General features: G+C 37.0%; 1 protein-coding gene across 2 annotated transcripts in view; it reads right to left on the bottom strand.

Annotated features, from left to right (window-relative positions):
• The window catches only part of TERF1 (telomeric repeat binding factor 1), a 23,988-nt gene extending 6,373 nt beyond the window's left edge, over positions 1–17,615 (bottom strand). Inside the window, exons 1-9 of one of the 2 annotated variants that reach the window (XM_042869790.1) lie at positions 17,403–17,615; positions 13,433–13,528; positions 11,466–11,596; positions 9,870–9,956; positions 7,993–8,142; positions 5,325–5,446; positions 4,038–4,078; positions 3,028–3,092; positions 838–1,865 (exon numbers count right to left, since the gene is read on the bottom strand). In XM_042869790.1, coding sequence (XP_042725724.1) covers positions 1,854–1,865; positions 3,028–3,092; positions 4,038–4,078; positions 5,325–5,446; positions 7,993–8,142; positions 9,870–9,956; positions 11,466–11,596; positions 13,433–13,528; positions 17,403–17,574 — 876 coding nt within the window. In that variant the 5' untranslated portion in view covers positions 17,575–17,615 and the 3' untranslated portion in view covers positions 838–1,853. Of the gene's footprint in view, positions 1–837; positions 1,866–3,027; positions 3,093–4,037; positions 4,079–5,324; positions 5,447–7,992; positions 8,143–9,869; positions 9,957–11,465; positions 11,597–13,432; positions 13,529–17,402 lie in introns of those variants that run through there. The other variant, XM_042869789.1, reaches the window with a different exon arrangement.

Here is a 17,615-nt window from a genome sequence, read left to right as displayed (position 1 = left end):
CAGCCGAAGAAGGGGCTTTTATGTGGGTCTTCCCTATGTGAGCATTGCTGATGGCTGTGCCTGAGGTGATCTGTGTGACTGGCCACATCAGTGCCTGCATCTGGGACAGAAGACTCAGCTTTACTACTGCTTGAACTGCATAGGAACACAGCACCTATATGCTTCATCTTGTGCAGAAACCCCACATCCCTAGGTGCACCAGGCTGGGCTCCAGCAACCTCAGGCAGGAACTGCTGTAGGAGGAAGATGCTCCAAATATCCTTAAACAGTTCTGTAGTAAGCAGGACCTGGAGAAACTGCAACTTTTCACAGGACTATGCTTACATACTCCTTATAGGATGGGAAAAGTGATTCTTTACTATTATGCTTACAGCATTATCTAAAAATACCAAAAGGGTTTTTAGTGCTAGGAAAAACTGAAAGAAAACAAAAAAAGACATTAACGGAAAATAAAAACAAGAATAGATGTGGAATAGTTCAAAACAACCTATATTAATTCAGGGGAAGAGTACTAGAATATGTACAGGATCCTCCTCTAAGTTGCAGATCACTTCTAGCTGGATAGATCATGCACATGTATTCAGTATACCAGATCTTGACATTTCTTCAGTCAGTTTTATGCTAGTGATTTGTTTCCCTTTGTGCATCCTGGGGCTCTACTTTGTTCTGGAATTTTCCCACTGAAGTTTAGATACGTTGATTTTTCTCTATGTAATTTAGACTAAATTATGAAAACCCAGATTTTCAGACAAAATTTTTTTTCGGACTCATTTTAGACAACATAAAGGACTGGCCGTGCATAAACAAGATAAGTTGAGAACAAAGGGCTCCCTAAATTCTTTGACACTTGCAGACCATAGGAGTTTATTTTAGGGAAAAAAAAACACATTTCCTTCCATCAGACTGTTGTTTGCAGCTAACTGAAAACAGTAATGAAAGGCTGAAAACAGGCACTGAATCACTGCAATGAAATGCTATTTACAAAACAAGAGCAAACAATGCCAACATTGAAAGAGGAATTGGATGGAAAAGGAAGTTTTAGAAGTCAACAGCTCTGACACTCACAATCCATAGCATTCCTTCAAGCATGGGGACAACCTTATATAATGCAAACAATTAAGCAGAAGTGCAGTTACCATTAATAAAGCCATTATCATTACTTTCTATACAATCTAAGAGCCCTTGCTGATGTTAACAGACATAAGTATCAGGCAGAAAGCAAATGACTATATATATATATTTTAAAGTTGTTGAGAGAAACAATTTTGAAAAAATAAAATCTAGAACAAGTTGTCCTTTTCTGTAAGTTTCTATAAATTCATGCTTCTATAATGCTGCATTTATAATAGTAAAGAATAGTGTGGTTTTTTTCTTAGTGAGATTTGTCCACAAGCCCTAGGTCTGTAGCTGACTATAGAGCTGCCATTAATTCTGTGTCTGTTGTCCAATTAGTTTCAAACTTGATACTGGTAACAAGATTGATGAATGCATGCTTGTCAGCAACTAGCTGACAATATTTAAGTATTATGTAGGAAAAAAATCATGCTTTTGAGTACAACAGGCAAATTATGTGAAAATAGTTGTGTTTTTTTTTTTTTTTTTTTTGTTAAGGGCATTAGCTGTATTTCAAACTGCTAAGGAATCTTACAGTGACTTAAGTATTCCTAAGATTCGTGAGAAAATGAAAAATTGTGTTTTCATGTAGCAGGGGCCTCCAGCAACCTCCAAGAACATATGGCAGTATCATTCTTCAACAGCTCCCATTAGGACCTCAACCATCTTGAGAAAAGCATACAATTGAAGATTAAGCCACTAAAAATCCTTAAGAAAGCAAGGAATAAGCACAACTCTCCTCACAAAGGAGTCTGAAAAAAAAAAAAAGTATAAGCATATTCCCCATTCCTGTATGAAAAATAACATGTCAAAATGAACAGAAGAATGAAATAACTTGCACTAAAATTGGACATATGATAACATTGCAAATTGTCAGTAGAAAGACTCCATATTATTTCTAAAGAAATACTCTTCAGAGGAATCAATTTAGTATTAATTTAACTCAAATGCTTTATCACTTTACCCTAAGAAAAAATGGCTATACACAAGATCAGTTTGTAGTTCATTCCTAAAAGAAAAATCAACTTCAAATTCACTTCTACCTGTACTTTTCATCTGTGGAATTAAAGCATTACTGGATTTAACAACTATTTGCAAGTAATGCAAAGAAGTAGGCTTATCCATGAAGGGAATTTCAAGGACTATTTGAAACATAAATTATGAAAAGCCTCTCACTTCATTTACAATAATTAAAATAGTTTCTCAAGTAAATATGTTTTTACCTCAGATGAACAAAGGGAAATGGCCTCAAGTTGCACCAGGGGAGGTTTAGGTTGGATATCAGAAAAAAGCGTCTTTACAGAAAGTTAAGCACTGGAATGGGCTCCCCAGGGAGATGGTTGAGTCACCATCCCTGGATGTGCTTAGAAAATGTTTGGATGTGGTGCTCAGGGACACGATTTAGTGGAGGGTTGTTAGAGTAGTATGGTTAGGCTGTGGTTGGACTTGATGATCTTTGAAGTCTTTTCTCACCTGAGCGTTTCCATGATTCTGTGATTCTATGAATTACAAAATTACAAAATCTCCATTAAGCTTCCATATTGGAAGACATCCTTTGATGTTCAAAGCCTTATGAGCAAGTGACATAACGGATTCTTTAACTCAAATACTTTCATCGTTTATAAAACTTGTACATTTACTACTTTACAAAAAAACATGTTTAAGAAGAGTCAGGCTTAGCTTTAGTAACATATCAACAAATTTAAGTCTCATGAGCAATAATAAGAGACTGCAACAGAAATGCTTTTTTTTTTTTAAAGATAGGAATGCAAACTTAGACTATAGTGCAGCTTGAATAACATGAAGAAGCTTAATCGCAGGCATTGTCAAAGTTCAGTCTATTACAGCTGGAAAAAGATTCTACTGCACTACAAATTCATTCCAACACCATTTAGATTAGAAAGCATTACAAACCTGTCTTCTTCGGCCACAAGGCAAATCATTTCCACGTTCTTCTACATTTTTCAAGACCTTCAGCCCTAGAAAACAACGAATATATATCCAGACCAATAAGCAGTCAACAGTGAAGTAGTAGTTCTCCATTTTAACAATTCTGAGACAGTGTACTGTTTCAATATGCTTAGGAAGAGTGAGAAAATTTCAGTTACTGTATAAACATATTTTTAAATACACTCATACACACAAATCACATCTTAGTCCAAGGACTATATAGATTGTCAAGGAAAGTGACTGTAATTCATATGCAACAGACCTCACAAGAGTTATTTTAAGCAATTAGGTAAATACTGTACATAGCAAAGGAACTTATTTCACACCTGTAAAGAAATACTTTTACCATAACTCTCTCAGTTCAGGTAGAGAGAATTGTAATTAGTTTCTATATTTCTGATCACTGCTTTATGTACCCATTCCATCTTTGGTAACAAGGTGCTAATGATTTTCAGCATTTATGTTACATAATTCATGATTTAAAGTTTTTTAAAACTGGAACCAGGACTATTCAGAAGCATCCCAACTGCATTTTACACTATCATTTGTTCCTCCAGTCAGTCAGCCAGCCTCTTTAGCTCCTTCCTTCACTTATCTAGGTCAGAAGCCAAAGAGATAAGTCTTTTAACTAGTCTGGCAGCTATGTTCCCTACAGAATACCAGAATCCTAGTAGAACAAGCTAACAAGAAACAAAGCATACCAGAAAAAAAAAAAAAAAGTGAATGATTTTGCAAAATGAGTTACCAGGGAACTTTAAATCATTTCAGTTTTCTAAATGAGGCAACCACCAAGCATGAATTTGTGTAGAAACTGCATACAGTAATTAAGAGTTTTCACCATAATCATTCTTACATGAAACCAGTCACATCGGACAGCAGTCACTCAGCCAACAAATGGTCTGGAAAAGTGTCTGATGTGACTTTGTTTTCAAAGTGTAAAAAAACAAACAAACAAAAAAAAACCTAACACTCACTCTGAACATTGCTTGTTCTGCATCTCTCTTTTGAAGAAGGCCTGCAAAGAACACAGAACAACAATAAAAATGCAAGAAAAAAATACAAGAAAAACCATTAAATGTCTAAGTCTAAAGCCAATTCCTAAAAGTCTTTTTTGTTTTTTTTAAACCTTATTACGGATGTTATGTCTCCAGTTAGCCAATCTGTAGTACTCCACAGCTCTTCTGTAAGTCTTAAATAATTTCCTAAACAGCAACTTGTCATTCAAGTGAATCAACAAGATTTAAATGAAATAAAAACCAAAGACTTCTCTACAAAAACAGCAGTAGACCAACACTAATTGCATAAACCCCTTTATACCCAGAACTACCACTAGCTAATACTGAAGATCTCAAAAAACATGGAACTTATTCCATGGAGTAACTTCTTAAAATTTAAGTATCTACTTTTTTTTTTTTTTTTAATATCTTACTCTTCCTACAAAATAAGAATTGTTACTGTCAGTTTTTGACAAATATTCCCATATCTCTTTCAGATATAATTGTGTCAGGACCTCTCCTTCTAAAAATACCTTATGTGTCTGGCTGTACACTCCATCTGCGCCAGTCATTTTCTCAACAAAATGATGCTAAGAATTCTAGGTATAAATCTGCAGAAAGAAACTCTACCATGACTAAAGCCCACAGTTTATTCTCCATGGAAGAACAAATGGTGATAAACCTAGAATATTACCTTGTTCAAATTCAAGTCAGAGGGAAAGGGGGAAAAAGAAAAAGAAAACCAGGCTTTGAGGTCCCACAGTATTTCTTAGAAAAGAATCTAATTGTTTTGAAACTTCATATTGCTAGTCATGCTTTATCAACAAAGCTACATATTTACCTTAATACTAGAATTGTTAAACATGTGAATCCTACATTTAGTTGAAAAAGAGAAATTCTTTTTCCCTGCCTTCTTTTCCACACAACCTATAGCCTGAAATTAAGAACTATTCTTGATTGAGCTCCTTTGAAAAGAAAATATTTGAAGTATTTCAATGTTTTTGTTGTTACACAAGACTGACAACTGTTTAAATTGAGAAATGTGTATTTTGAATAAGTACTTAATATCAAACTATTTGATGTAAATGCCAAGAATAACAACCACAGAAAAGCCAATACTTAAAAATAGAGAATGCATTTGTAGTTCATTTTCTGTTGGAAAGCAATTCGGAATTTAAGTGTCCTTCCTTCTACCTACTTGTAGTTCAACAAATTTCAAATTACTATCCAAGCATATCCCTCAGTAATATATTGCTAAATACAAACCTTTGTTTTGCTTCCAAATGATTTTCTCTCTCTTGATTTTCTCTCTCTTCTTTGACATTCAAGGTTTTGTTTTGTAACACGCTTAGTTCCCCTCCTTTAGATTCCACTTTCTTTGTAGCTGCCTGTGAGAAACGGAATTCATGTGTCACAATTATAACCAGCCAGAACTTAAATAATGGCAGTGTAGCCTGCATTAGTTCTAACAGTGCATATTTTGCAGACCCTTCAAGAGGCATTACCAATAATTAGTTTAAAAACAATTGTAATGAGGCAAGTTGAGATCCATAAAACATTCACCAGCCAGTAAATCAAGGTTTAGTTATAGGTACAAGTAACATCTGGACATACACAGAGAAATACAACGGATGTTTGCACAGTAACAGAACATACAGATAGATAGTGTGAAACACACTGTATTTGCAGCCTCAATCTTAGCAAGATACTCTAAAATTTACCTTTTTAGAGCACAAACCGGAAACTGACAGCCTTCACAAGTTCATATAATTCTACTCACTTCAGAGTGTGTCAAGATCAAAAAAATACCTACAAACTTCCAAAAGATGCATCTCAGACTTTTAGCTTGCAAAATAATTTTCGCACATTTACAAAAGGACATTTAACATACTGCCTAAAGCCTTTTAGCCACAAACTAAGATGATTTCTCCTCATTTCCCAAGTGGAGAAAGGAACGCTACAGACTTCAAGGAATTGTAAGATTTTTGCTTACTCCTCTCATCACCAGGTTCCTCTCATCTACTTGCTATAATAAATAACACCTAAACAAAACCAACAAGCTTAGTGCACGTGATGTCATTCAGGTCACTTTGGTGCTGACTTTCTTCTCTACTATCTTAGAGGCATACTTGCAGGTCAAATGACCTAAAAATCCTAGTTGTGCACCATCAGTACTAAGCACAGCAAACTGCATTCTATCTAACACCATCTATCCAATCCAAAGCATCTGCTTCACAATACTTAAATGTTATTAGTCAAAACAAGTCAGTCGACAAATTCACTGCAAGCCTGATGTAAACTTTCTCCTTAGCCTGTTGCTTTCAATTATTCACTCTTTCAAAGTATGCTTTTGCCTCTTGTAATTTCTTGTCAGACCAACCTTCAATTCTCTGGAAATCTTAACTTTTCCTTCACAGTAACCTGTAGAACCTCTCGATATTCCCAAGAATGTTTTTTTGTTAATTTTTCTTCTGTATATTTCACAATCCTCATCCACAGCCAAGTGAGGATGAGTTTCTAAACAAATAAATTAGCAGAGAAGACCACATGAAGTTAAATAAACATACTTTACAAAGTAACAGTAGCTTTCAGATTTGTCCCTAAGACTAATTATTTTGAAAGAATACTAGAAGTTATTACACAGTAAAATCTAAAACTATTTCCCGAGTGACCCTAGCTGGTTGGTCTTTTTTCAGCACTGCAGCATCTGCACACTCTTCTTAGGACAGTTTAATTTCAAGAAACTTACAGGTTAAAAAAAAATTAATTAACAGTAGTAGCTGCAAATTTGCAGATTCCAAGCTTGACAGTAAGCTGGAAATAGCAGCCCACAAGACAGTCTGGTAACAGACCTTTTTGAATTTCCTCATGAAGCACCAAAAGGCAGACAGACACAAATAGTTAACGTTAGGGTATTTTTCTGTTGTACAGTGCTGGAAAACAGTTACTTATGTTGTTCAGCCAAGTGTAATCTTCACTCCTCTAGCCTCCTTCATATCCCAGGTAATTCAGGGAAAAGTAAAAAGACTTGAGAAGACGACCACAATGGCACAGACACTAGGAAGGATGTGTACACAGAAAGAAGTTTTAGGTATGTCACTGTGGAGTTCTGGAGTTCCCTAGCATCTTCAAGTCTGTCTTTGGGCTCAAAGATACAGCTTTGAAAAAATAAACTTGAGAACTGAAAGCACAGCAAGACTTTGAAAGTATTGCTTGTATTACTCTGAATACATTTGAGAGATTGCCTAGTCCATTTCTGATAATAAAATGAAAACCCTAAAGGAACTTCTAGCTTGTTTACTTTAAAGTTTACCTCTTATTACCTTTAGATGTTTGTGCTTTTGTAATTGAGCAACTCAATACTCTTCTACAGCAAGTAAACATACGAGAAATTCTTTACAATCCTCCTGAAGATGAACTGCTGGAGGAATGCTGTTCTTGCCAACTTTAAATCATTTTTGAGCAAGATCATTTGTGAATAAAGAAAATCTTACAGGAAAAAGCAGCAATAGTCTTTCATCTCTAAATCCACTGACATTCCAAACTTTTAAACAAATTAAGAGGTCTTGATCTTTCCGTTTTACTATAATTAGGATCTAAGTAAGGCAAAACAATTGTATTATCTGTCCAGGATTAGAACAGGTCCTAGTGGCAGCCCCAGCCTTTTTACCCTCCAAATTACTTTGCTAATCAAGACAAATATGGACGACAAATTTGAAGTATTTTAGAAGAGTTTTACTCCTACATTCTCTTAAACATTCAACCTTATTTTTTTTTAATTAATAAGATGTTTCATAAAAAGATAAGACTTCTCTTTCGTCTAAGGTAATAACTGAATACAGTCTAAACAGCTTCCTTGAAAGTATGCATCTATTTCATCTTATCATCATGTACTTCTTTTGAAAAAAGAGTTTCCAAAATAGCTTTCACTTACCTGTAGTAAGAAGTTAGTTCCATTTTCTTTCAGGAAAAGTTCAACGTAAGACTTGACTTTACTTAACAAAAGATTGTAACTGAAGCTCTGGAGAAGGGGAACATATGGATCCTTGCTTTTGACTATGGCTGCCAGCTTCATCCTTAAAGGCTAAAAAAAAAAAAAAAAAGCAGCACAGCTATATATGACAAACTAAAAATGTGTCTTGCAGTTATCTTAGCATCTATGATAAATAGGAGATAGACAAAGCTAAACCAGATGATTATGTAGTTCTCTGAATATACCTAGACAAATTCATGATACAGTTTGAAAGGATTCTACAGTGGACTAGACTGAACACCTGGAGCTTACTCTGATTATATGTTCAATGAGCAGTAAGTACAACTTTCCAGAGATGCACATTTTCATTTCGTTTTCAAATAAGACTGAAAGCAGTACAGTCAGTGGCGCAGAACGTTTGCCCAGAAGAGCTCTCATTATTGGGTTTCTTTTCTTATTTGCTCCTTACATAAACTGCTACAGAAAGGAGTCTACAGTAATCAGGAAGAGGGCTATTTAGCACAGTAGCATTAAAGACAAAAACACCTGTAATTAATCACCTCACACTCATCCACAAACCACACTGAATCCTACAGAGACCAATACAGACAATAAGTAACGTATTTATTCAGGCTGCACTTGTTTATGAACTCGAATACTATTACTACAACCTACATTTCCAAAACAGCTGAGTCTTCTGAAAGAAAGGTTTCTGAAGAGTAAATTATACACATACTACTATTTATAAGGAGCACTTATGCTGATATACCAGAGGAAGATCTAGAACTGCTATCACACTTTCTTCTTTTTGTCTGCAGTGTTGGTCTCCTTCCACTTTTTCCTCTCTACACTGTTTTCCTCAGTGTAGCATACTAAAAAGCATCACTTTCTGTCTCCATAAAATGCCAGAGATCCTCCTGTTTCAGCAGTTTATGACACATAGCTATTACAAGGTGGGGGGATAAGGGGTGGAAAACAGGAGGTTATCAAAAGTTTTTTCAGCTAACTAATGAAATACAAGTAAAGAAGGACCTGCATAAGCACTACACTCACTCAAAATAAAAGTTAAATCCCTTAAGCCTATATACAATCTATTTTTTCTTTTCTTCCCCCCCTCCATGTTTTTCAACCTCCTAGAAGCCATTCCCATTACCGCAGTAGGTCTATAGGTTGCTGAAATCATCGCTTCTAGTACACTTACTGTTTTCTGCAAATTCAGGTGTGTGCATTACCTATTATTTTGAACTGATATGCACATAAGATTCACATCTTCATGAAGCAGTGAACATCAAACCAAGAGGTAATCATACACAGATGTTAGCAGTTCCAGATAGAGGCATAAAAACATTCCCTCTATGTTACGGATGCTAATGACCTTTCTTTCCTTCTGATGTTTCAACCTCTACAATGCTAATTAATCAATGGAGAAGACAGATAAAGCACACTGCAGTGGCTCAGAAAAAGTCAGCAGCTCAATTAGAGCAGTGGACTCTTTCATTTCTCTACCAGCATGCTTATATGGTCTTTAGCTTGGAAAAAAAACCTGCAGTATCACTTTCCCAGAATCAGAGTGGGAAAGATGTCATTTGGAGTGTTGCTACCCACAGTAGAGAATATCTGCATCTAGGAAGAGTTGCTTCACTCCCACAAGTCACCTGTTATTCCTATTGTTCCCCTATGTCCAAATATTCTTTTGTACTGACAGCTGCCACATCTGTGGAAGTGACTACACAAAGGATGAAGCTATGCAGGTAGTATTTGCTACCTTTGGGAAATTGTTCTCTCTTTTCCTCTAACGCAAGCAAACAAAAACAAGCGTAAATGAAGCAAGTTCTTACCTTATGTGATTCTGTGTCTGTGAATAGCCTATCAAGAACTTCAGCAGCCTCCTTATAATATCCTTTTTCCATATAGACTGCTACAACCTACAATCAAAAGTTACATCTTCAAGGTACACTGAAACATTTGATCTGAAATTCTATAGAAAACAAGAGTTACACTCCTGCAGCTTTGTAAATATACAGCCCTGGATTTTGAAGCATCTCAAGATGACTAATAATTACCTAATTAGAGCTAGTTCTGGAAATATTAAGTGTCATGAATAAAGGCTTAAAACCAGAGAATTAAAAGGATCTTAATTGATGCGAAGTTTCCTTTACCTACTAAGAAGTAGTAAGATCCTCCCTTTGAAGGACTTTTACAGTACAATAGCTGACAACTTTCCCTTAAAAAAAAAAAAAAGTGCAATTAAATGCAACAAATGCATCTCAGTAATGTGATCATTTGACATTTTTATTAAGTGTAAGACATGTTCAATTCAGTAATTCAATGATGCCCACTTGTAATATTACAACACATGTATATTTTAGATGATTATTCAAGAAAAAAAAAAAACAAAAAACCACCAAATCCCAAAACAATTGGGATTATCCCTTGTTTAAGCACAGATATTTTATAGGCACTTCTAAATAAAAAAAAAAAATCACTTATTGAGAAGTCTGACTGTAAACTATCCTATCTTCTCTAACTCCAGCTGAACAGCATGCATACACTCATCTTTATTGCATGCTAGGGAAGAACAGCAAAAACAGAGCTGTTGAAGTCTTTTGGAACAGTACAGTACAAAATACAAAGTACAAAGAAAGTCTGAATTCTAAAAAAAAAAGAAAAAAATTCAGAGCAGGTTAAGAATTTGTTTACAAAAAGATTTCAATCTGTATGAGAACTGTTGTGCCATGGCCTGAGCCACTGATTGATTACCTGAGGAAAGGACTGGGTCAGCCGTGGGAGCACTGGTGAAGGCAATTCACCTGTGTCACTGGAAGCAGTGGATCCCGGCTCCACTCTAGACCCCATTTAAGGGCTGACTGCCACTAGAGATGGAGATTTTCCTGGAGATCTCTCCTTTGTGAAGTTCCCCCCCACCCCATGAGCCTAGATCTTTGGACATGGGTGAGCTTTCTCTCTCTCTGTTTGTCGCTTTTTCCATTCCACCACAATAATCTTTCCAACTGTAACACCATCTTAAAATACACTTCTCAAAAAAAACAAACCCAACAAAAAAGAAATACCTACTAGGAACAGGTCAGTTTCTACATATTTCTCTCTAAAATCCAAAGCTCTCTAATATGGAGAATTTTTTTTTTTTTTTTAGACAAGAAACCTCATGTAAAATTAAAGCTACTCAAAATACATTGTAAAGATAAAGATGCAATGTTTTGAAGTACTCAGCTGAAATCTAATTTTTTCAAATTGATGGGCTTTTCAAGTATTTCAAAGAGGAACAAACCAGAACCAAAAAAAGATCCCTTGTACAGCTCTAAAGTTAAAAAGAGAAGAAACTTAAAATTAACTTCAGCCTGTTCATAGCTCAAGCTCTGTTTTAATAGCATGAATAGTTACATGCTGAAGAGTTCTGAATAAGTCACACGGACCTGAATTTGAATCAAGCGACGAATTTCTTCATGAAGTGTATTTAGTTTACTTTCTTCTCTTTCAAGTAAAGTCCAAAATGACAGAGCAGACTCCAAAGGTGAAATTCTCATATCGTTTTCAAATTGGCATTCTTAGAGGGAAAAGAAATAGAAAATAAAGTATATTCACTATTTATTCACAATGAAGTCATATATACAAAGAAAAAAATTCATTTTTTCTCAAGTAATTTTTAGTTTCTCTCTCCAGGTGTTTTTCAAGATCAGAAGAAATTCTCTTTCCTTTCTTCAACAGGTCAAACCAAGGGAAATTCAGACAGCGTAACAGAAGGCCGTCACTAGAAGAGTAGAAGCATCCTCTCATGTCACTGTGCCAATAATAAGGTTTGTGCAAATGCCCAGCACACAGCATCAAAGCGACTGGTTCTGACAGAAATCCAGCCTAGCAGGATAACCACTCCCTCTGCACTCTACAGTTTCCCAGTCTGATCACTGGGCATGAGTGAGTGCACCAATGTAACAGATGCACCAGATGCTAGCAAGTGCACAAGTCAGCTTTTGTCTTGGCAATGCCAGCTTAGCTTAAAGTATTCACTCAACTACAGCCTTGTGTATACTTTTACTTTAAAAGGCACCATGAGATAATTTCTCTCAGTGTCTTCTTATTCCTTATAGTAAGTATTTTTCAGATAGAAGGCAAATAATTTAAGCATGACTAAAAAAGCAAAAGCACTTGGTAACAGCTACATAAGCAAGACTGAAAAAGCAGAAGTATTTGAAAACAGCTACAACATGAATTGTTAAAATTTAAGTAGTATGATGTGCATATATACATACACACAAAAGAAAGAAGTCACACTTCAGTGTTTTCCTAATTATTGCTTCAGTTAACACGACACTTCACACTGAGTTTATTTTCAGGTAATACCAAAGCATTTAACTCTTCAAGAGTTGGCATCTGAAACAAACTACCCTTTTCCAGTCTGTACTGGGCCTTATTTTAATCAAAGAAAGAATTAGGAAAGCTGCCATAAAATACATCAGCTATCCAGATACTTCATGCGACTACATCTGGTATACTAACTACAAAGCTCATGTAGTCTTCTTCTCCACACAGGTCCCCTACACTGTGATAGATAAAAACACATTGAAGTCATATTCCGTAATGACACATACAATAACAATGTTAAAGTATTATCAGAGAAATTTCTATCATTACATATAAGATAACTCATCATATGCTAAATTTGAAGTTGAACTGAATAAAGAAAAATGTTATTACCTGATAATACAAGTTTTAATTGTATGAAAACAAGCCTTTGTGGTACTGTTAAGCTAAAATACATCTTTGTTCTTCCTTGCTCATGGCTGCAAGGCTGCTTTTAAAGTTCCTAAAAAAGCTGGCAGCAGAGAACTTAAGTACCCCAAAAACTTGAACATGGACAAAGAATCAGCTTGGCCAAACCAGTTGTGACCTCAGCCAAACAGAAGACAGTGAACAACAATGCCAAAGATTTGCTGCCGGCTGGAAGTCTTGCAGCCCTCTGTAAAAAGAAAATCACTCTTCTCATCTAAGTTCACACATGCACAGTCTGCCTTAATCTCTAGATTTAAATATGTGAAGTGTGGAGAGCACTTTGCTGCACTTGCAGATATTGCTCACTAAGGGTTAGGCATTTTTCCCCCCACTATATTTCTGTCATTGATACTATTGAGAAAAGATGACCTACAACTTGAACAACATGTAACCATTCCAACATCACACAGTAATAATACCTGTCCAGCATATAGCACAAATATATGTGAAACAAACAACCCAACAGTGGAGAATTCAGTCATTTTATGCATATAGCAGAAGCTGTGCAAAAGCCTAATACACCTCTCTCTACATATATACACACACACCACAAATCTACTTCAACAGCTAATGGGAGGGGAAAAGAACAGAACCAATAAACTACAGTACTTACCAAGTCTTTTTCCATCTGCAATTCTTATCAAAAGCTGACAGAGGTACACCATTTTTTTCTGATGTGTTGTTACTTTGGAGAAGCCATTAGAAACAGCTGGAAAAGAAAAGTCAGTCTTGCTCCAGCACTGCCACAGTGTGGCTACAATTGTATTACACAATAATATCAGACTAAAAACCCTTCCTCAGATCCCTAACAAATTAAACTCAGGGGATTATCACTTATTCTTCTGTAATATAAGAACTTAAACCATATTTAAATTCAAATTTACTCCTCTGAAGCAGTTTGTAACAATAACTCAGAAGTTGCAAAACGATCACAGGCTCATGTTCATTAACTCAGAGCACCACCACGTCATCTTAAATAAGACGCTATTTTACTCAGTAGCGTACTATGGAGACAGGTAACTGCTTCAAGAAAAGATTTCCCTGCAACAGAAGCACATGAGTACATCAACTGGTAACATACAGTGTTGCTGTGACAACTGACAGATCAAAAGCAGTAAAAGCTACAAGAGCAGCCTAGTCAGAAATATAAGGATTTATATTGTGGGTTTACAAGGTTAGGAGAATCATATCATGGAATTGCTGAATGGCCTGGGTTGAAAAGGACCTCAAAGATCATTTGGTTTCAACCCCCCCTGCTATGTGCAGGGTCACCAACCACCAGACCAGGCTGCCCAGAGCAATATCCAGCCTGGAAGAACAGGTCAACTTGTCCAAGACAGCTGAAGACTGAGCACCCTAGTCCAGGTCATGCTTGTGTACATTTCCCAGTGTCAGCCCAGCAAGAACCAGGATTGTGCAGCGTGGGAACCCACCCACACAGGGTTTTCACTGACACAACACCATTGGTTTTACTTGGAAGTGCTCAGCCTACTTGCTTATTACTGTATGATCATCTCCTAGGGAACAATGGAAAAGTATGCATTTACAAACTAATTAAAAAGCCTGAATGAATACCCAATATAATTCTTGATATTAGATTGTCATTTGGGTTTCAAAGAACACATCTGCAGTTCTGTTTCTGAAAACAGTTATACAAGAGCTTTAGATAAGTTACAAAATAAGATAAAGCATATTGCTTAGAATAGCGAGACAGCGCCACTAGTTATAGCCTCAAATTTAGGCATCTCCCCTAGCAAACAAGGGAGTTCAGTGTCAGAATGAGCCTGGATAATGAGCTCGCTATTGGAGGTGGGTGCTACCCTTGTATCCTGAAGATGGAGCCAGAGTTTGGAAATTTCTTGAGTAGAAAGAAAGCTGCAGCTAAGCAATGCACATGGCAAGCAGCTTGAGATCATTTAAGCTTTCTCTGTTCCTCCACATACCTCTAGGTTGCACCTACTCTGGCGCTTTAGTTCAAGGATGAGATTTTTACATAAAAAATTCTCTGCTTTAGTTTGTTTCACAAAGTCTTCATTACACAACTCTAAATTCCTTCACAGCTAGAGGAAAAGAAACCTTGCTTACGCAGCATAGATAACAGGTCCACAGCACCAGTCATTCACAGGTAATGCAGATGAACAGGCTTAGAGAAGCATTCTAGAACAGTTTACTATTAATTCATTTGTTCAAAGTATCCTCAAGCAGAAGTTGTTTCCCTCTGTACAGCCACTTAAATATATTTCTTGATTTCCATGAGAGATTCTGGAAGTCCTGCTCCTTGCCATGCAGACACTTGAACAAGACAGTTCTGCTAACAGACCTGCCGAAGCAGGATAAGGTAGGCAAGGCACATACCCCTGCCAAGCTGCCTTTGAACTCCAGGCTAAATAGCAAGGTATCCCACCAATTTCTACCTGGCAGCATACTGAGCTATAAATAAACATTATCTCCTAATAAAATATCTCCTCTTTTTGTTTTATATGTACTAAACTTTTGCACTTGCTTCTTTTTCAGTTGACTAAAAGACAGTCATCACTTCTGTAAAATCTTATTTTGATCTGTGCAGATGTTTTGCATTCCCACAAGAAAAGCCTTTTCTAATGCAATCTTATAGGTGCAGTTAGCTTTTTTCATAGATTAATATACTCTCGACTTAGTAATCTCACAGCATGCTGCTCTTTCTGTAGATGAACTCTCACATTCCAAGTTTGCTATTAGTTCCTAGTTCTACCTAACTTTGCCCTCTGCACAAATAAATGAATTGTTTCTACCAATACAGTCTTCTAAAGTCTTCCCATTCTTCTTGGGAGAGATATTCTAACTTGCATCTGTGTTGGCAAGCATCTCTACTTCCCTCCTCTCTTGAGGAGGCTTCATAATAATTAGCCACAGTCCCAAGGTCAACCACAATAAATAATTTAATCTAGCACACCCTACATCCGCTATTTTTAGTTATCTTTAAATTTCTTAACTTAAGCAATTCCCCTTAATAGTCCCCACAGTATTTATACTGCATGCTGTGGTATTCAGTGCTTTACAAAGTTTTAATTAAGTTACACTACCACATTTACTTTGGTCAAAAAAAAATGAACCACAAAAAAATCTCCATAAGCTCTAACACTGTGTCTTCAGGAAAATGATTGCCAACAGATAAAAAAAATAAAAAAAATAAAAAAAATCACTGGAAACTCATCAAGTCTGGTATCTAGACAATAACTACTGTCACTCTTAAAATATTCCTCATTTTACATCCATGGTTTTCCACTCAAATCCATCAGGCTTTATTCCATGTCTATTTGCTGGGCTGTAATTCCTTGAGATGTTCCTAGCATTCTACCAGAAAATAAGCTCAAGGACTACAGATATGTAAGTTACTGTAAACTTTTTTTTTTTTTTTTTTTTTTTTAAAGAAGCAAACAACAAATTCGTCTTTCCACTAAACCTACTTCAACTTTGTAAGCAACCCTGAACCATCAGTATCTGTGGTCTCAGTTTCTGTGACTGAAGATGATGTCTAAGCATTCATATTACATATTCAAGCTCTCTAGAATGAAGATGATAGCAACATTCAAATTCACATAGAATCACAAAATTGCTCAGGTTGGAAAAGACCTTAAAGATCATCAAGTCCAGCTGCAACCTAACCATATTACTCTAACTGCAGTGTTCAAGAGGCGCCTGGACGACATGCTGTGTGATATGGCTCAGTGCTTGCAGTAGCAATGGTGTTGAGGAGACAGTTGGACTAGATGATCTTATAGGTCATTTTCAACCTTGTGATTTTATGATAACTCTAATAACCCTCCACTAAATCATGTCCCTGAACACCACATCCAAACAGTTTTTGAACACATCCAGGGATGATGACTCAACCACCTCCCCGGAGAGCTCATTCCAGTGCTTAATTTTCTGTAAAAAAATTTCTTAATATCCAACTTAAACCTCCCCTGGTGCAACTTGAGGCCATTTCCCTATGTTTATCTGAGATAAAAACATATTTACTTGACTATTTACTCAACCACCTCCCAGGGGAGCCTATTCCAGTGCTTAACAACTCTTTCTGTAAAGAAGCATTTCCCGATATCCAACCTAAACTTACCCTAGCACAACTTGAAGCCATTTCCCCTTGTCCTGTCACCAGTGAGAAGAGACCAACCCTGCTGTCTCTGTGGTCACCTTTCAGATATTGGAAGAGAGCAGTAAGGTCTCCCCTCAGCCTCCTTTTCCCCAGACTGAACAGCCCCAGTTCCTTCAGTCTCTCCTCATAGGCCATGTTCTCCAAGCCCTTCATAAACCTTGTTGCCCTTATTTGGGCCTGCTCCAGCACCTCAACGTCCTTTCTGTACTGATGCGCCCAAAACTGAACACCGCACTCGAGGTGAGGCCTCACCAATGCTGAGTGCAGGGGCAGGATGACTTTCCCTTACATTCACATGAGCATCTAGAAGACACCCCTCCATCACACTAAAAGGCTAGTTGGCGTCCCTCTTCGATCTCGTTTAGCTACAACTGAAAAATTCTCCACAACTACGACTGTCTTCTGATGGAGATTACTACAGCATAACCCAGGCCCGGTTCCTCACCCTGTGCCACGTCCCTCCACCGCCTGAACTCGGACCCGCACTCCTCCACGAAATGCCAGCACAGGCAGCAGCAGCTGAATTCCAGCACCCAGTCCGCAGCCACAGCTTCCGCCAACGCTGAAGGCACGAACGGAACCAAACCACCTTCCTGCTCCCTCCCCGCCTCCGACATTTTCAATCTGAGCGCCACTACTCCCCCCGCCCCTACCAACG

This window comes from Lagopus leucura, unplaced genomic scaffold, assembly GCF_019238085.1.
Source record: "Lagopus leucura isolate 7727_CA_CO unplaced genomic scaffold, USGS_WTPT01 Super-Scaffold_100002, whole genome shotgun sequence".
NCBI classification, from domain to species: Eukaryota; Metazoa; Chordata; class Aves; order Galliformes; family Phasianidae; genus Lagopus; species Lagopus leucura.
The sequence above is the reverse complement of the archived record's forward strand: the minus strand, read 5'-3'. Positions and strand labels throughout refer to the sequence as shown.